The sequence below is a fragment of the Argopecten irradians genome, chromosome 12, assembly GCF_041381155.1.
Source record: "Argopecten irradians isolate NY chromosome 12, Ai_NY, whole genome shotgun sequence".
Taxonomy (NCBI): Eukaryota; Metazoa; Mollusca; class Bivalvia; order Pectinida; family Pectinidae; genus Argopecten; species Argopecten irradians.
The window spans coordinates 15,713,559-15,735,891 of record NC_091145.1 but is presented as its reverse complement, the minus strand read 5'-3'; the positions used below and the strand labels follow the sequence as shown (position 1 = coordinate 15,735,891).

Sequence of the window (22,333 nt, the reverse complement as noted above, 5' to 3'; positions counted from 1 at the left end):
ATATTAATTATAGTCTGTTCTGATATAGTACTTATTTACAGGTAAATTTTACCTGTACTTTTACACTATGTATTGATATGGGTCAAAGATGTCATATCAACGTCATCCATGACCAGATAACATCATTTTTGTTATACATCCGATTTTCATAACTCAATTTGAGTACAGTGTTTTGTTTAATTATCTCATTCAAGGTAAAACTGTTAAATGAATACCTCAGATTTCTTAGATAAAGTAAAGACACATATATACATGAAAATATTGCTTATATTCAGAGATATGACACCGTACCCGTATTGATGAGAAAATGTTAATTTGAATTAAAACATAACATCGCACAATATACATGTATTTAAAGCAGTGGTCAAATCATTTTGATTTATTATAGATAATGATTGGTATACATGTACATGTTTACTTTTTTCACATAAAATAAATCTATAATCCTTTTGCTTGAAAATTGGGCAATTCGTATTCATCAAAATGCACACGGAAAAAGTAGTGAAAACACACTAGATTAAACTTAATTTGCATCGTTTATGTATTACTGTTACTTTTCTACATTCAAAATATGTTGGGTTTTTTTAACTGGTCACGAATTGCATTATGTGAGAAGACTGAGGTATCAGATTATCTCATTAACTGTTAAACTGATAAAATCGCCCTTTTTATATGACTTAATAAATGCTTGTATTTATTTATCTGAGAAATGATCGTGTCTCTACATCGGTAATGTGCACTTAACATTGGTTAAATGAACAATTCAGTTCTGTTACATAACCATAAGTTAAATATTCAGACAATATGGTATAACATAAGTTACTTATCAAGTACACCTCATGTATTTTGACTACGGTTTTAGTTGTCCTCAATAAAACAGATATATCTAGAACTTCAATTGTATGGACCAGTTCCTACCTTTTGTGTCCAAGTAACCTACACGTGCTGACTTCCTCTTGATATTAGATTGGAAGTGACAGTCTAACGCTGGCACGCGAAATGACCCAATTGATCCTCGGCGACCTGACTAGACGGGACAATAGCGATTCTATTGCATAGCCTAATGTAGCATTGAGATGATATGATTTTGATAATTGAATATTCTCCAGCTTCCATCAGTTATAATACACAAAGAAAATCGACTTTCCCTGCTTCGCGTTTAATATAGCAATTTTCAGTTTTAGGTGAAGAAGATTTCGCAATGAAAGAAAAGCAGATTTTCGGTGGACAGCCAATTCATTATATTAGATATGTATTGCCACATCTTACTGTACCGGCGTCTAATTCATTACATCGTAAACCTAGGCCTAGTTACCACACTTCCCAAGATGCAATTATTAAATGCATTTGACCGTAAATATTCGCCAACTATCGTCAATATGGTCTAATAAGACGTGTGATTTATGTAGTCGACGTTATCGTGAAATCTTGATTGCGTAAACACCAAATCGTGCGTACAAGTTATAACCTTACATTGCCAACCTTGCTACCCATTTTACATTTTTCATTGTTAAGAAAGATATTGTTTGTCCATTTGAAATGTGTTGATACGTCCGCTGACGTGTACCACCAGAAAGCTCTGCTCTAGGCTTTACACTGTTGAATTACATATTGAGATATTGAATATACCACAGGCTGTTGCATCTATAGATATACGATCATCTTTATAATTATATTATATGTAATACTGTGTCAAATCTGTAACCCAGTCCGTCATATCACTCCACTCAATTTCAGATTATTGATTATTGAGAAACTGTATAAAATATGACAATAGGAATACTCTCATCCGACTCATCAATTTTATTTCAAATCGGTATATGATACTGTAACAACATATATCATGCTGTACAAATGTTACCAGGTACAGTATCTTGAAACATCGCACCATGTCTAGTTTTCAACACCACAGACACCGTGACATCCTCCGATAAAATGCCAGGGCTCTTAATGGATAGATCAAAAGCATTACATGTCAATTCAGTTTCGGCTTCATAGTTGTAACAATGAAGGTTGGTAGAAAACAAACTTGTTAATAAATCATCATTGCTCAACGCAGCCGTTTGGAATTTGCTAACCGGAAAATATCACAGGCATTTGTAGACTAAAAATAATCTGAAGCATTTCTTGGCAATAATATATCATCAGGGTTGATAACTACATGTAGGTCCCGTGATCTACATCACCCCAACTTCATTTTAAGCGATTAAACGGCACATTTATTTCAAATAACATGTCACAAACGGTGTACGACGATATTTCGTAAATGTTTATTTTTTTCAGTTAACGTATCACTCATTGCCTATACTTAGATACCACTGAGTAATTCGTGACAATATCGCCAAATTTTGTCAATAACCGAATCTACATGTACTAGCTACCCTGTCAAAATCTCATTAGCATACAGGATTGCAAGGATCTGTGAATCTGTGAAGGCAGAAAGGCCTTGCGGTAAAGTCTTGAGATTTGTTTTGTTTTTATGGGGTTTTTTTCTTTTTCTTTTTTTTCGTTTTTTGCTTTTTTTTAATTTTGCTTTTTCGCATGAAACCATTGTATCATTATAAACTATGCACTTTCATATCGGATGTAAATTGTGTATCCAATGTTCAGTATGGATTGGTACAAATTAAATCACATGTACTTCGTTTTTATTGTGTTTAATTTGTGGTAAATACAATGATTACAAAGATTACGGCACAGAGATGACATATACACAACCCTGTGAACTGCCACAGTCGGTAATGGTAAAACTATCGGTCTACTTCCAATTCCTGAGGTTTTTCTGTCGGTCCCTTGAACTTCGATTAAACGAGGTTTGACTGTATAATTGAAACAATTTAATTTTCGCAGCAATTACAAGTACTTATAAAGGTGCTCCGCCGCCGACTAATTTGATTTATCAAAAACAACAGCTGATGAATTAATATTTTTTTCTTCAGTCACAAAAGTTACTTACTTTACACCATTACCAGCATTTAGAAGGTAGAGCTTCTTAGTTAAATTCAATATATAAATATCAGAAATAATCAATTGCGTCCCAAAACAATTCCATGGCACTATGCCCTATATGGAATTAAGTACTGATTGTAGATGCACCAAAAGCAAAATAAATTATTTTATATAAATTTCTGTTTTAATCAGATACATATAAACACGATTATACATCAGTTATTGTTCAAATGATGGCTATTGTTTATGCTCTGTCGACGGTGGAGCATCTTTCAGGAATATATTTGATGTTTCTTGTGCACAGACTACTAGTGTCAATCTATTTTTGACATGGGGGATCTATAATACGTAACGTGACATTTTACCTGAAATGTATTTTAGCCCGAGCAAGAGCTGTGCGCGGCCTAGGTCGTGGCAGGCGTTAAGTGACCATACATCTTTCTCCTCTAACTTTTCTGGAAGCCTCAAACTGTCTATTATGTGAAATATTGGAGTGTCTGAAGCGCGCCAGCAGTGTCCTAGACAATCCACTATTTCACATAATAGACAGTTTGAGGCTTATATCCTACTTAAAACACAGCCTCCTTCTGTGTTAATAATAGACAGTAATATCGTCCATTTAGTATGTGCAATCGACTATGAAGTTGATGAGACAGAGGAAGATTTCGAACGCAACTCACCTTGAATACTTATTCCATATTTGCATGTGCTAGAGCATCCTCGATACTCCAGGGGTTCCGATCACTAATGAGATATACACCCCTGATCTGTCTCATAGGTGAGGTCATTTTAGTTTCATTTGCCAAAAAGTCACCAGAGGGTTAGGATGGGTTCCAGCAAAGTATACAGCAGAAACGTAAGATTTCCACGTCAAAATGGATTATAATTGATGTTATTAATATATTTAATAAACAAACTTTACTTAAGTAAAGGATATAATAAAAATGTGGAACAATTTCAGTACAATGATGTGCAATATGCTGAACGGAATAATATTTTCAATATTCTCGGATTATACACGAATCTGCTAAGGAATCACCAAGTTCTTCAAGTGCATAAATAATGTCATTCTAGAAGAATTATTGTTGAATTAATATAGATCCGATGTAATGTACGTAGCTGTTATAGTAAAATGTTTGGATATATGTTTTTAATCTCTCATTATTTTGGATTAATACCTGTATGTGGAGAATACAGTCACTGGAATGTACATGTTAGTGTCCATTTGTAGCAATATATTTGAGAAATACATGAATTTTGAATTTCTGAACTCATTATTCATTGCTTAATTAAATCACTTGTCTACTAAAACCTTCACCATGTGTTGTAAATATGTTACCCTTAACAGTCTATTATTTACCTGTAGCTGTCCGATAAGTTCAAACTTATTATAGGTAAATGATAGACTGCTAAATGTTACATTTTGGACATCATCGACAGGTGAGGTTTGTGGTTTCTGTTGGATATTGTACTAGAAAGACAATGAGTGACATCACAACTGTGTTTTGAATGAAGATCCATCTAGCTTGAGTAGGTCCAGGTAAAATAACACACTCTGTAGCTGCTCGAGATAAGAAATATTATTAGTTGTGAAACATCAAGGAACAGCAGAATATATTATTAATATAACTGATGTAGCTACTAACTAAATTTCAATATTTTAAAGATCATCCCGACATATCTGAAACCGAGACAGAGCACAACCAACTTAAAGGGTAAAAGTGAGGCAATGTCAGGGGAGACATACGAACACAAACAATAGTTTAGAAAAAGAGACAGTAGAGTCCTCTGGCAATCCTACAAATCGAATTTACAATTCTACATCACTGTAGGTGCTGACAGAAATATTGAAGTTAACAGTAATTCAGTCCCATGATTGTGTTCTCTTATATCTTACCTTAATCATTTTATGTTTTTTCAATGTTTATTGCACACGCACCTGGGTACCGAAGCGTTACTTTGACGTCACAGTGATTATACATAACGTTTCGAGCATACAAATAGCCGAACCGGAGGGCAAAAATTAATATCAATGGATGTGATATGAGAGACAGTGCTCTTGCTGAGTATGAAGGATAATGAGACTCTATCATATGTGGATATGAAATATAGGGATAGTCTACCTGAAGGTCACAAAATTTTGTAAAACCCTAGGCTTGCATTTGCTGTTGATTTCCTGCAATTTTACCGCTTTTGCGAGTTTTCCAAGTTGTTTGAAAACTTAGTTACACTCAATTGATATATTTTTAATGAGAATTGTTAGAAAGATGTTTTGAGCGATTCATTAAATGTTTGTTATTATTAGTACGAAAGACTGAAATCAGTAGATTTCTTTTTACACATAGCTCAGAAAGCTGATATTACAGTACTAGTACTTTACTTTTCCCGTTCCTTCTTCCTTATCTCTGTATTTTACAAAATATTTTTAAAAGCCACAATTTTACACATATTTTAGAGATCTCGTAATGCCTCATTATTATATTTGTTTTATTACAATTCCATATAGTGCCGTCATATCAATTTAATATGGAGGTGGTTTATTCATCAGATACCAAATATACGTCCGTCTGAAATTTGGTCTGCTACAACGCCCGCGTTTGATAACTTATGACATTTCATTTTCAGTTACCGAATCCAGTGTCAACAGGTATAAAGGGCCTTAGTTATGTGTTCCAACGGCATTTTGATATTTTCATATTTTGGTCAGGATTTAAGCATACCACTTCATTTGATTCAGTATCTACCCAAGAAGTGTTCTATAGCTAGATATCTCTATAGTTACAGAAATTACTTTAGCCAAAGATTAACTTAAACATATATTTCTTAGAAAAAATATCCTAATTGGATTTATAAGACTTTTTATGTTTTTGTATCGTCATATAAATGTTTCAATACAATATTTAGTTACCATTAAAACTTTGTGAAAGGCACAATTACAATGGTGAGAAAACTTTAGTAATCACATTTGAAAACTGAATGTCAAATTTGGCGAAAGCAAATTATTGTCGTATGGCACAATACAAACTACCCTGTTATATTTTTTTCCAATCTACCCTGTTATATTTTTTTTCCAAATTTGTAGAGTTTTGCTATAAATATATGGAAGTTAGCTACCAAATATAACTAGTAATCATGTCAGAAGGACATGTTTATTGAATGTTAGCTTTTAGCGTAAAGTGTGACGATATTTATGCAATATTTAAGTCGACATAGGCGTAGGTATCAGGAAAAAAAAATGTATAATATAATATAATTATCAATAATTACTTAGTTTTATCGTTAAGTTTAGATCCCATAAGCATCGCTTGCAGCCATCGCGTGTTAAAATCCAATCTCCAAACAACCATACACAAGGAGAGCTGTGAAACTTGTTAACATTCCCTTCATTCAATTATTTATTTATCATAATGTTTTCGTATAACTTAATAAATCAAGGATAAAAACATTCGGGGGGGGGGGGGGTCTCTCAAGTTGTGGCTATGCAACTGAATTGAGTAGCTATATCTATCACCACACATCTTAGCGTCCGCAAACTTTATCATACATAGTTTAAAAACCTGAAACGTTGGACAGACAGATTGAGACGCTAATATAGCAGTGGACAAACACTGAAACTTGTAGACATACGGAATTGACAGACATGTACATGTAGTTTCAGAATGACAACTGATTAAGGTTGATGGACAAAAGGACAAAACATGTTCGGACAGAAAAAAAGGAGAGACTACTACAGTATGTATACATTACATTTACACAACGATTCACTATAGTGAAACAATACATTTTAAGAAAAGGGAGATGTAACAAACATTATAAAACAAATTGGAAGTGTGATCAGAGATCTCCTCGAATATTTGGTGTTTTGTCAAAGTGTGACCTTTAAACCTTGCATAATGCATGGAATTGAGGGACATTTGAAGAATTGCCAAAAATAGAAACTTAAATGTCATATTTCGAATTAAAAAAGAAATAATTAGTAAAATTAGTTTCAAATTTTCATTTGAATAGTATGACTTTTAAGAGGTATCGGTGGTCACCTGTGTGTCTGATACAGGGTGATTTGGTAATACTCATAATGTCAGCTAGGACCACCATGAACATTTCTAATTTCTAGTCAATTAGATGGCTTGTGTTCTAAAACAAATTGTACCATCTCCCGAAGGGGAGACATGAGAGTTATTTTAATCAATTTATATATGAAGGGAAATAGATTTTGCTATTTGTTGCATTTGAGAAGAATACTTTTAACTTTAAGTTCAAACTGTTACATAATGTAAACCCTGTAGTTTTTTCCTAAGTATTAGCCTATTTGACCTCCTTTGGCCCACCTCTCAGGCCCCTGGGGGACGGGACCATATAATTCACAATTTTCCTTGACCTTTGGCCATGGAATGTCTGTTCAGAAGAAATCGAAAATGTAAATTGTTTATCGCCGCGCGACGAACGACGGACGTCAACGGATAAAAGGGAATTAGAATATGTCGTCTAATGTGACCTAAAACCTATCTATTTTTGGATAGATAACATTTGTAAGTGCATGTATATTAAGAGTTTTATGAAGACATCTCGTTTTATAAATATATTGCTTTCTCTCTATATATGTGTATGTGTGTGTTAGAATGTGTATTTGTGTGTGTAATCCTGTGTCGTGTCAAAAATTTGTGTTTCACGGCGCCATATCAGTATGAGTGTAGTGCAATTGTATTCTCGGTTTTCTACCTAACTTTCATTCTTATGAAACTGAAGTCTTGAAAAGTGGAGCTGTGTGGTGTCTCACGATATCCTTGGTGTTGCAATCTTTTGCCTATTTCCCGATATTTCAAGATAGTGACATTCTATCATACGGCATGATATAAATTGTATTCTATACCACATTAAAGATAAATTAGCTGTCCGTGATTGTCGTATCGTATACAGTTTGTGTAATAATGATTTTTTTCTGGAATTGGGTAGTGTTATATATGTCTGAAATTCAGTAATTATTTAGTCGCTCGGGGTATAGACCTTGACACAGTATAACACACGCACACACACACATATATATATATATATATATACTCTTGAAGGACCAATATTCGTCAGGGTAATCAAATCTTCCGGATATCAACAAACCAGAAAGAAAGAAAATGTACCAATTTTATCAACACAAATATATAATAGTTTGTCTTACTTGTACATCAAGTTGTCTATCGATTTGTTATTTATCTATCGCGATACGGAAGATTTCTACCCGCCGGTCGCTGGGTGATGGCCGACATAATAGGGCCCTACTTTCGTCAGGGGGCTGTTTGGCTCATTACGAAAATTGAGGTAATTCCAAATAAATGTTGAGCAGCAGGCACTTGTGAGATCGTGTTTAAGCTGAAAATTTCGATTTTTACATCGATTTTAAGTCTTTAAACCTCTTGGTCATGGAAAGTGGCGAACACCACTGTTTACATAGAATAACGTTATGTTTTCAACAGTACCGCACCAATTTCGGGTAAGTTGAATCGCCATAATAATTTGTAATAACCCAAAATCTGGGCTATGAATCACATGATCAGACACGTGACTTCCGGTACTTTGTTGACATATGGTACTGCTGATTAGTGCACGTGGACAGTCAAGCGCTGACGGTAGGGTTTTAAAGTTTCATTTAAATAGATTTAAGAAAATACCTTCATTTTTGGGTTTATTGCTGCATCGTTTTTATAAAATCACTTGGTTATAGCACACAATCTTTTTTAAGCATGACAAATCTTCCTTGATCAAATCTGCTTTGGCAGACGACACTCTTTATGAAATCACGCGATAGTTCATGAGATATAAGCAAAATTGTAAACATGACGAAAACAGATCCCTGACAAATTAAGGGCACTTGACCATATATAGTAAAAATGAAATGGTTCCTTATATATAGAGAGAGATATATATACATGTATATAATTATCTATATAGTCGAACGACTGTGATTGAACCAATAGCGGACCTGTTGACAAATATTGTCGCCCGTGACAGTCACACGACTACTTGAAGACATGAACTCTTAGGTAAAAGTTGACGTTAAGCTCGTAAACATATGATGTCACAATGAATACCTATTCGCAAGGACATATAACTCTGTAATATGCAAATACAGGGAAACTTCTGTAAGGTCATGTATTTGTATCATTTTAATTGATAGAACACGTCTTACATAACATAGTGAAATTCTATAGAGTAATTATCAAGTATTTTGCTTAAGTTCGTCAAAGGCGCGACTATCTGTCTACAAATCTTAATTGGTGTAACCTGAGTTAACCTGTAGGTTTGGCTCCTTTAATGATAACCTGTACTGAATATACAATAACATACGGTTTGTCTGTCACTATCACTGAGTCGTCTAATGTTTTATTGACAATTTTGAGGCTTCAAAATGTACGAGGTCTAATGGGAAAATTCCGGGAGCATTTGGGAGAGGCGGTCAACAGATTGTCTTGTCATGTTATATTGAACAGTGAACTGTTGACCTTGCCATCAAGGGCCAACGAGCAATAGTTGACAGGCGTAGGGCTCCCCAAATGCAGTAAACATAAATTGATGTGTAGAGCTGCCCAATTCCATCCTTCATTATTCTTGAGTACTGCGGTAAGTAGCCTTAATGCTGTTCCGCCGCTGTGATTCAGTATGATATTTGCTTCGACCTTTCGCCTTTTGTGTAAAAGACGCTTGTCTGTTAGCAGTCAAATTTTTCTATAGATATATTGATACAGTAAGTGTATAATACCACAAGTTAGTCATGGCAATTAAGTAGACACACGCCCCTGTCATTCTGGATAACATATTGGTATGTACCCGCTCATCTAATGGTAAAGCTCCATCGGAGATATTATAAAGTCTCTCAATGCCATACATGAGAAGAGACTATGTTCCATGTAGTCATTACAAACACTTACATGTATGTACGTGGGACTGTTTCATGGCTGCATGTTAGATTTGACAGGGCGTTATGGTGTCTACAAAAAAAGATAAAATATTGATTGCGAGCCTTTGTGGCAGTACTGATTGGATTGCAAGTGTGCCTTTGACCAAGGTCATACTCTGATATTCTCCAATGGGATAACGACTGTCACCCGCATGTCAGTTCACGTTTGTACTACTCAAAACATTAATCACTTCGAATTATCCCAATCATGATCCACATAAACTTAAGTAGGTCTGGTGGTATCGGGTGGTCACCATACATGTACTTCACATTGTAGGCTAGATCTACTGTACTCGTACTTAGCCTGTCGTTTTTGTTAAATATCATCCAATTAGAATGTCATTGTCATCTTGCCTTACATGTATCTCATAAATTTCATTTGTATGAAACAAGACCAACAAAAACGTTGAAAACACACTAGTAAGCAGTAGCGAACAACACAGCATTGTACAGATGTGAAGCTACATGTAAACATTGCGATGTCTTCGGAATATATTCACATTTCCTCTGTAACCCCACTATGTAACCTTACCAAACGCAATTAGCTTTCACCAGTGCATGAACTGTCATCCGTTTATTCTCACGTCCTTATCATTGTGACGTCAAAACTATTTTGCCAGAGATCACATTAAACGGCTGTTCATATGGCTGTTCCGTTCATCATGCATGTAGATGGAAAACTTATTTGGATTTTATCATACAAAATTGTCAAATGTAAATATAAGCATTTATCTGCATTCACTTGGCGATTATAGGAGTATAAATGCAACTGGACAACTGCAAAGTCAACATGAAGCGCTAGCGCGCTTCATTAAATTGGTCGCTGTCCAGTTGACATAATTATGATTCTTAATTTCCTCTGATTGTAGCTGAAAAGCAGTTTTGTTTTTGAAAACTCCAATAAAGAATTAAAATTACATCATTAATTGTAAGTTTTCAACACTAACCAATTGATTTTTTCGAACAATTGTTCATTTCGGTCTCTCTTACCATCTGGGGTAAAATTGGGAAAATGGATTCAAAATCAACTTTTGTTCGAAAGCAATGTATTTGAATAATGTGATTTATGATCAATCATACCTGATTGAAAATAAAGGAAATTGATATCATAAATATCTTACATATGCCTTGGTTATTCCTTGCTTCATACGAAAACTTTTGTGATAAGTTTCGAAACAATTTGATCCTGGTACTAGTAACATATCGCCATACATTTTGTCTGCAGAAAACATTACGGCTTGGGTTTTTATACATTCGTATCATGTACGCGAAGTGTTCGGCTGTTATTAAAACTGTGACGCGAATGGGCTGTCGTTCACTCTCGTTCCCCTCGGGGAGATTACACAGGCATAGGCAAACGGTGTTCTGATTACGTCCGAATTTCCCTAGTGTCCACTGCAATATCCCAATAATCCTTCACTTATACAGAGGATCGGCAGCCTATAGCTAGAGTTGGTGGAGAAACTGAACAGCCACAGGGCACACATATCCCTCTAATCGTACTGCTAGAAGCTGCCCCGTCTTTGATACCGATCAGATCAGTTTTATTTCTAGCTTTTCTGGTGATATCGTTCCCTTATTTTCCTATCTCCGCTTGACATATTAAATCTTCTGAAAAGCCAACTGGAGTGGAGGAAACACGTTGCCAGTTCCGCGCTGTGCCACGGATACACACAGTATTCCTGTACAACAGGATTTACAATGTTAGCGTGTTGGAGACAAAACGCATGTTTGTGAACGACTTTTTACAGTACATATTTAAGAAAATCAACTTTTTGTCTAAATAATACGCTTAATTTAAATAAAACATATGGTTAATTTTATGACAATATTATTAAAGAATTGATTGTCAATTTTGTTGCTTGCATTACCTGATGAAGAAAATTCATTTCGTGCAAATGAAGTAAACTGCGAAGTAGACGACACCATTTTCTGTCTTTTGAGTTATAATATTGCAGGTAACTGCGAAACAGCTCATGTATCATCTGTGCGAGGTTTCCTTTAATTCTTCATCAGTCAAAGCAATCAATAAAATTGATAACCTATCAAATGAAAAGTCGAATTCTATGTATTGTTATACTTTGCAATAGTGTACATGTATGTACAGCTTCAGAACAGCCGCCAGTCACGTGATCTCGTCGTAAGGCAACACAAACTATGATTCCGATAATAGTTTCATTCTTTGGACCATGTTTCGATTGAAATCGACGATTTGTTTTTTCATTTCCAAGAAATAATGGCTCAGATTTATCATAAAAGCATTCTTGTGTCTCTTAAAATGCAAAACCTGCCGCACAGTACTGACAATGCAGTGAATGTGTGATACGGTTGCTCGATTTGTCAGGGGTCCGGTTCCAAAGAAATTGACGATTAGTGAAATACTAAACACTTGGTATCTAAATGCATAACCAATCCTTTTAAAACTCGATTTCAGTGATTCTGAACGTTGTATTTCCTTCTGGAAATTATTTTCAGCTGACATTTAAATATCTATTAAATAAACATGGTGTGAAACCCAACCCCCTGTATCTACGGTATGTGATGCAGTCAAATATCATGACGCTTTCGGAGCTCAATAAAATGCGTTAAATGTGGGATTTAGGCGTCGATCGCTGGAGGACATTTTTGTTATTCTTGTGATGTGATAACTTCATTTCGGCTGCAGTTTTGGGATTAAAGTTCTGCATAAAATAAGAAGAGAAACATCGATTTGAAATGTTGGCAATTTCCAACGTACAATATAGTCTCTTTATAATTGAGCGTGTTTTTATGTAATCTATCGTTTCTGAATGTATAGCGTTCGATTATACCTACGCGGTGAACCTCACGGTGTTGTGTAAGCTTATATTATGTTCACCTTTATTCCGGGGCTTGAGACTATGTCAGCGTTGCATCAAAGTATGCCTATCCTTCTAAATTATCTGCATAGTAGTGAAACTTTCTTATAACACTTCTTTTTATTAAAACATTTCTGTCCATTTTCCTAAATGTACAACGATATTGCAATAGCTAGTTGCAGAAAATTCATTGAAATCTGAAACTGCTTAAAAATAGGTCACAATGTTAATAGTGTCAAAATGAATTCTCACCAAACATCTTCAATGGGAAATTAAGTGATCGGAGTTTACTAGTTTCATAGTTCCATAGTGAAAACGCAAATATTCAACTGTAGACGTTATATCAAACATTTCCTTTCGCATGTTATCAGAGAAGTACACCCCAATATCGTCGTACTCGATACTTTTATCTGATTTAGATAACAATGACATTTAGGATCAATCTTCTCCAGTTGAGCAAATGAAATGTTTTATTGCATTTATTTTGTTTCTAAAAAATGTGTTCTTGCTATTTCTTTTTCGTTCTCTGTGATATAGTTTTAGCTCTTATCCAAAGTATTTATACTACATGTATATATAATTTTTCCATAAATGATGTTCTCAATCAATCATTCAATCTTTTATTAATTGATCGATTGAAAATATCAAGGACGTTTTAAGGGTATCTTTACATAACCATGCTAACACACGAGGAAAGAATCCCACTGCACCATTAGCTACATGTATATAGGCTCTACGGAAATAATCTAATAGGGCTTTATAGTATTTCATAATCCAGCAAATTGCCTCAATTAAACCAATAAAGTCTATCTAATTATAGATAAGTATTCCAACGAGCATTGCTTTGATGTCTACATAGATATAATAATTTATGAACAGTATCTGGTTTAATGTACTGTACTTTAACCGGAACAACTCTACTGAAGTTTGGACGTTATCATAATACATGTATATTGTTATAAAGCTAAGGAAATTAAAACATTACGAGGAAATGTCAATATAAATTGAATCCGAATGTTTATTGCAAAAATCATCAATCTCAAATTAAGAACTTTACAATATTTAACCATTCTCTTTTAAATAAAACGACTTTTTATTTAAGTCTTATTAAAGAATACAAAATTGATAAAAATATGAAATTCAATTTTGTGTAACCCTCATGGTGACCAGATGATAGCAGGTTTGAAATAAATGTTATATTTTTTTATTTCTTTTTTTCTTTTTTTATAAACAAGTGTTTATATAACAGTCATATTTTGAAGTCAATAACCGTAGCGATTAAACGACTATGGATCATGGAAGATGATTAAACTACACTGTAGGAGATAGAACCATGGATACAACACGTTTCTTGCCAACTTCTTGAAATATTAGCTTTTTAAACACCACATATATCTGAAAACATCATGTTACTTTTTCCAAAATTGCAAACCATGGTGAACCTTTTTTCCTTTAAACCTACTATAAATTGAAGATTTCTATCCCAATGGTAAATTAACCTAATTTATTTCTATCTAAATAAAATGATTAAAACCAATTATCTTTCCAAATCGTACAGAAACGGCATATGCTAGGCAGAATTCTATTTATAAGCCTGATGGAAGTCAATTTCAATTTTGAATCAGTGTATTTTGATGTGGAGGAAAATTGAAATATTATCAGAAAAGGATCTTGATACAGAACCGAAGATTAAAATTATTTTATTATCCCGGGTTAGTTGGTATTAACATACTTATTTCTATACATTTACTACTATAATAAGTTCATACAAATATACATAATAACAAGCATTCTACTATTATACGTTCATACAAATATACATAATAACAAGCATTCTACTATTATACGTTCATACAAATATACATAATAACAAGCATTCTACTATTATACGTTCATACAAATATACATAATAACAAGCATTCTACTATTATACGTTAATACAAATATACATAATAACAAGCATTCTACTATTATACGTTAATACAAATATATATAATAACAAGCATTCTACTATTATACGTTCATACAAATATATAACAAGCATACTATTATACTAACAAGCAAAAATTCTACTATTATTATACGTTAATACAAATATATATAATAACAAGCATTCTACTATATATACAGCATTCTACTAATATATACTAACAAGCATTCTACTATATACATACATATATACATAATAACAAGCATTCTACTATTATACGTTAATACAAATATATATAATAACAAGCATTCTACTATTATACGTTCATACAAATATATATAATAACAAGCATTCTACTATTATACGTTAATACAAATATATATAATAACAAGCATTCTACTATTATACGTTAATACAAATATATATATAATAACAAGCATTCTACTATTTATACGTTCATACAAATATACAAATAACAAGCATTCTACTATTATACGTTAATACAAATATATATAATAACAAGCATTCTACTATTATACGTTAATACAAATATACATAATAACAAGCATTCTACTATTATACGTTAATACAAATATACATAATAACAAGCATTCTACTATTATACGCTCATACAAATATACATATAAACAAGCATTCTACTATTATACGTTAATACAAATATATATAATAACAAGCATTCTACTATTATACGTTCATACAAATATATATAATAACAAGCATTCTACTATTATATATACATAATAACAAGCATTCTACTATTATACTATACAAATAATATCATATAACAAGCATTCTACTATTATTATACGTTAATACAAATATATATAATAACAAGCATTCTACTATTATTACGTTCATACAAATATACATAATAACAAGCATTCTACTATTATACGTTCATATACAAATATACATAATAACAAGCATTCTACTATTATACGTTCATACAAATATACATAATAACAAGCATTCTACTATTATACGTTAATACAAATATACATAATAACAAGCATTCTACTATTATACGTTAATACAAATATACATAATAACAAGCATTCTACTATTATACGTTTATACAAATATACATAATAACAAGCATTCTACTATTATACGTTAATACAAATATACATAATAACAAGCATTCTACTATTATACGTTCATACAAATATAAAATAACAAGCATTCTACTATTATACGTTATACAAATATATATAATAACAAGCATTCTACTATTATACGTATACAAATACATAATAACAAGCATTCTACTATTATATATTCATATATCATAATAACAAGCATTCTACTATTATATATATACAAATAATAATAACAAGCATTCTACTATTATACGTTCATACAAATATACATAATAACAAGCATTCTACTATTATACTTTAATACAAATTATACATAATAACAAGCATTCTACTATTATATGTTCATACAAATATACATAATAATAACAAGCATTCTACTATTATACGTTTAATACAAATATACATAATAACAAGCATTCTACTATTATACGCTCATACAAATATATATAAAAACAAGCATTCTACTATTATATATACATAATAATAACAAGCTTCTACTATTATACGTTCAATACAAATATACATAATAACAAGCATTCTACTATTATACGTTAATACAAATATACATAATAACAAGCATTCTACTATTATATCTACAAAAATATAATAACAGCTTCTACTATATACTTATACAATAATAACAAGCATTCTACTATTATACGTTCATACAAATATACATAATAACAAGCATTCTACTATTATACGTTAATACAAATATACTATAATAACAAGCATTCTACTATTATACGTTTCATACAATATACTTTACATACAAGCATTCTACTACATTAATAAACAAGCATTCTACTATTATACGTTAATACAAATATACATAATAACAAGCATTCTACTATTATACGCTCATACAAATATATATAATAACAAGCATTCTACTATTATACGTTCATACAAATATACATAATAACAAGCATTCTACTATTATACGTTAATACAAATATACATAATAACAAGCATTCTACTATTATACGTTCATACATATATAATAAATAACAAGCATTCTACTATTATAAAGTTATACATAATAATTCTACTATATATTTATACAAATATACATAACAAGCATTCTACTATTATACGTTCATACAAATATATATATAATAACAAGCATTCTACTATTATATATTATACGTTCATTACAATATACATAATAAAAGCATTCTACTATTATACGTACATACAAAATATATAATAACAAGCATTCTACTATTATATTCATACATAATATAATAACAAGCATTCTACTATTATACGTCATACAAATATATATATAATAACAAGCATTCTACTATTATATTTATACAATAATAATAAGCATTCTACTATTATATATACATAATATCAAGTTCACTATACAAATTGCATTCTACTATTATACGCTCATACATAACAAGCATTCTACTATTATACGCTATACATACATATATAAGCAAGCATTCTACGTATATACATAATAACAAGCATTCTACTATTATACGTTCATACAAATATACATAATAACAAGCATTCTACTATTATATAAAACAGTTCATACAAATATACATAATAACAAGCATTCTACTATTATACGTTCATACAAATATACGATATAATAACAAGCATTCTACTATTATACGTTCATACAAATATACATAATAACAAGCATTCTACTATTATACGTTCATACAAATATACATAATAACAAGCATTCTACTATTATACGTTCATACAAATATACATAATAACAAGCATTCTACTATTATACGTTCATACAAATATACATAATAACAAGCATTCTATTATATTCATACAAATATACATAATAACAACATTCTACTATTATACGTTCATACAAATAATATAAACAAGCATTCTACTATTATACGTTAATACAAATATATAATAACAAGCATTCTACTATTATACGTTATACAAATATATATAATAACAAGCATTCTACTATTATACGTTATACGCTCATTATTATACGTTTACAAATATATATAATAACAAGCATTCTACTATTATACGTTCATACAAATATACATAATAACAAGCATTCTACTATTATACGTTCATACAAATATACATAATAACAAGCATTCTACTATTATACGTTCATACAAATATACATAATAACAAGCATTCTACTATTATACGTTCATACAAATATACATAATAACAAGCATTCTACTATTATACGTTCATACAAATATACATAATAACAAGCATTCTACTATTATACGTTCATACAAATATACATAATAACAAGCATTCTACTATTATACGTTCATACAAATATACATAATAACAAGCATTCTACTATTATTACACTTATATACGTATTCCTTATACTGTTTAACAAATATTATCGGGTAGTAGCCCCACTTCTTTTCTAAAACGGCATTTGATTTTTGAAATGGGAATGTAAAACAATAATTATTATCTTATCAACGTTAATACTACACTTATCATCACCTTCTTTTTATTACAAAATCCTATCCATTCAATCATGACATTGTAACTTACTTATTTTCCGCGACATCGTTAATATCACCGAGTTGAGTCATTGGCCGTCAATTGATTGAAAATGCAATTCTAACCTAAACTTATTACAAAGATTATTAAATGTTCCTTCTCGCTCGTAGAATTTTCGATTCAGTTTATAAACCTAACGTTCTACGTAAGTGAGTTATTTCAATTTTAGTTCAGTGTAGTTTGTTATAGATTCCATTGAAATACAAATACTTTTTTCCAAATGAATTTAAATATGTCTCGTTTGAACTAAAAACGATGATTAACATAATAAGGCAGTAACTTCTATCTTAATGAAAAAATAATCTGATATAAAAAAGCGTTTCTCGTACAGGATGTATATTATATATGGCGTATCCCGATCGTAAATAGTGTAGCTCACTTTGTACGATAAGACCCGTTGTGATTCGGTTTAATTGAATTTTAATCGAATTTCGCAATTTTTTTTTTTATAATGGTTTTTGATAACACTTTTTTATGTTTGTTTTACAGGTGAGCAACATGTATATAGTGAGCCTAGCTGTCGCTGATCTTATTGTAGGCATTTTTGTTATGCCTGTAAGCACCGTTTACATCTTCACAGAAGAGTGGATATTTGGGGTCGCCGTCTGCCAGATCTGGATCGTCATAGACTATACAGCCAGTACAGCCTCAATCCTAAACCTCTTCATTCTCAGCGTGGATCGTTACTGGTCAGTTACCTCCCCTCTAAAATACCTCAGGAAGCGGACAAAGCGGAGAGCACTAAAAATGATATCAATAGTATGGTTATTATCGAGTCTATGGATAATACCCATTGTCTCGTGGCATCATATAGCAAACAACGGGGTAAGAAGAGTACATGTCAATGTGTGTGACACAGAATACGCGCATGATTCTGTTTTTAAAGTGATAACAGCATTTTTTAATTTCTACCTTCCTCTCGCAATAATGTATAGCTTATACGGAAAAGTGTTTCACGAGATACGAAAGCGTTCTGCATTGGAACTGGGCCAAAGGTACTCCCGACCGATAGTAGCAGATATGCAATACGCCGCCGATTCCCCAACAATTGACAACAGTAGTGATGGCAGACTAGATTCATATTCGGATGAAAACCATTCCATTAAAACAGATTCCAGCAATTATTCATCTATCAAACTAACATCCTGCAATGCTGTCCGTTCTAAAAAATCTAAAAAGCTTAGAAAATCAAAACCGTCTAAGTCTAAACGAAAACATTACAAAAGGCGTAGTCAAGAAGAAAACAATTTCAATTTTAATCCTAAGTGCAAGGTAGAATATATTTACGATGAAAATGTTTTAGATCCTAAAACTGAAAAGGTAGAGCGTTTTTTCTACCAGGAACATGTACCAATAAGTAATAAGCCCCCTCGAGAGATTCTCATCAGTACCCCTATAATATGTAATGAGCCCTCTATATCTTCAGGAGGAACACCCGTCAGTTCCAGTAGTGAGGAAAGACGAACATTGGCGTACAAGGCTAAGAAAGAACGACAAAATTACAGTTTAGTTAGTGGACTACGCCATATGCGGCAAGCGGAACACATTATAGATCACACGGTCGCAGTGACACGTGACGGAAATGGTGTGACGCACATCCGGAACTCCTCAAATGGGCGGGCGAGAGGTGGATCTGCTATGCTGTTCGACGAAGAATCGAATAGCCGACGTATGTCGTCTTCGATTAATATCAAACACAGAATTAAGAATATTCGACAAAGTTCGTTAAAGAAGGAGATAAAAGCAGCAAGACAACTTGGAGTTATAATGGGTGCATTTACTTTGTGTTTTCTGCCATATTTTATTTTATTCCTCGTAATTGCATTTTGTCCCAATTGTATACATCCTGATTTAATGACTGCTATGACTTGGATTGGCTATTTAAACTCGACATTAAATCCAGTCCTCTATCCATTGTGTAATGCCAACTTCCGCCGGAAGTTTTGGAAGATGTTGAGGTTGGATCGTGAACAAAGACGACGACGTCATAATGTTAGGACAGTGGAGAGAAACAGTTTTACAATGAGATATGACTGACATCGAAAGTATTTAGAAATGTACTTCACTTGTTACCACCGCTACTGTAACTGCATCATCACCATCGTCATAATCATCATAATCATCATAATCATCGTCGTCGTCGTCGTCAACATCATCATGGTCGTCGTCATCACCACCATCATCTTCGTTGTCATCATCATCATCATAATCACCGTTGTCGTCGCCGTCGTTGTCATCATCATCGTCATTATAATTGCTGATGTCAATCTAACAAAACGTTTGCTATGTTTTTATATTGCTTTTGTTTTCCTAGTAATTGTGCTCAGGTCTTATTGCTATTTCTCCAGCCATCAGTACAGCGAAGCAGATTAAACGAGAAAGTAAATGTTACTTCTGTAAGCGATGCTAATATCATACATGTAAATGCAATGGTTTCTTGCAAAGGTAAATTATGAAAAAAAGATAAAATCAGACTTTGCCGTTTGATCTTTGCCGCCTGAAAAATGCCTGTGAAAGCAGAAAGGCCTTGAGGCAAAGTCTGAACTTTGTTAATTTTTTTCATATATTACCGCCAGCCGTTAACTACAAGGGATGTAATTAAGTTCAACATTTCATTCTAATTTTAGTACCAGGGAAAATTACTAAAGCGGTGGTTGATTGAATTATCTGTATTGCATTTCATTAAAAGGCTTATTTTGAAAACTTAGTTTTTAATTATTCAACGGTAGGTTTTGGATAAGCTTTGTATCACAAAGGCCCATCTTATTTAGGATTAAATAGTAGCGTAAATGTATATGTATATTGTGAAATTGAGATTTTTGGTTTTAAACTCCATCGAATGATTGCAAATAGATAAGAGAACACTTTAGAGGCAGAAATTTAAACAGATGTGAAACAGGATGTGCTCATATGTTCAAACCTGTACCAGCACAGTGTCAGTGAAATGTTCACACCTGTACCAGCAATGTCAGTGAAATGTTCACACCTGTACCAGCAATGTCAGTGAAAAGTTCAAACCTGTACCAGCAATATCAGAGAAATGTTCACACATGTACCAGCAATGTCATTGAAATGTTCAAACCTGTACCAGCAATGTCATTGAAATGTTCACACCAGTACCAGCATTGTCAGTGAAATGTTCACACCTGTATCAGCAATGGTAGTGAAATGTTCAAACCTGTACTAGTAATGTCAGTGAAATATTCACATCTGTACCAGCAATGTCAGTGCATTGTTCAAACCTGTACCAGCAATGTCATTGAAATGTTCACACCTGTACCAGCATTGTCAGTGAAATGTTCACACCTGTACCAGCTATACATGTCAGTGAAATGTTCACCACCTTACAGTATGAAGTCAGTGACATTTTCAACCTGTACCAGCAAGTCAATGAATGTTCAGTGTACCAGCAATTTTCAACCTGTCAGTGTACCAGCAATGTCAATGAACTGTTCATACCTGTACCAGCAATGTCATTGAAATGTTCACCAGCATGTCAGTTGAAATGTTCAAACTGTACCAGCAATATCAGTGAATTGTTCAAACCTGTACCAGCAATGTCATTGAAATGTTCACACCTGTACCAGCATTATCATTGAAATGTTCAAACCTGTACCAGCAATGTCAGTGAAATGTTAAATAAACCTGTACCAACAATGTCAGTGAAATGTTCAAAACTGTACTGGTAATGTCGGTGAAATGTTCACACCTGTACCAGCAATGTCAGTGAAAAGTTCAAACCTGTGCCAGCAATATAAGAGAAATGTTCACACATGTACCAGCAATGTCAGTGAAATGTTCAAACCTGTACTGGTAATGTCGGTGAAATGTTCACACATGTACCAGCAATGTCAGTGAAATGTTCACACCTGTACCAGGAATGTCATTGAAAAGTTCACATCTGTACCAGCAATGTCAGTGAATTGTTCAAACCTGTACCAGCAATGTCATTGAAATGTTCACACCTGTACCAGCATTGTCAATGAAATGTTCACACCTGTACCATAACATGTCA

The 22,333-nt window shown here is 32.7% G+C and overlaps 1 protein-coding gene across 1 annotated transcript in view; it reads left to right on the top strand.

The window, feature by feature from the left end:
- LOC138336835 (histamine H1 receptor-like) overlaps positions 1 to 20,700 on the top strand; it is an 89,521-nt gene extending 68,821 nt beyond the window's left edge. The window contains exon 2 of the mRNA XM_069286426.1: positions 18,808 to 20,700. Within this exon, the coding sequence (XP_069142527.1) occupies positions 18,808 to 20,355 (1,548 nt within the window). The 3' untranslated portion in view covers positions 20,356 to 20,700. The remainder of the gene's footprint in view (positions 1 to 18,807) is intronic.
- Positions 20,701 to 22,333: the final 1,633 nt, after the last annotated feature.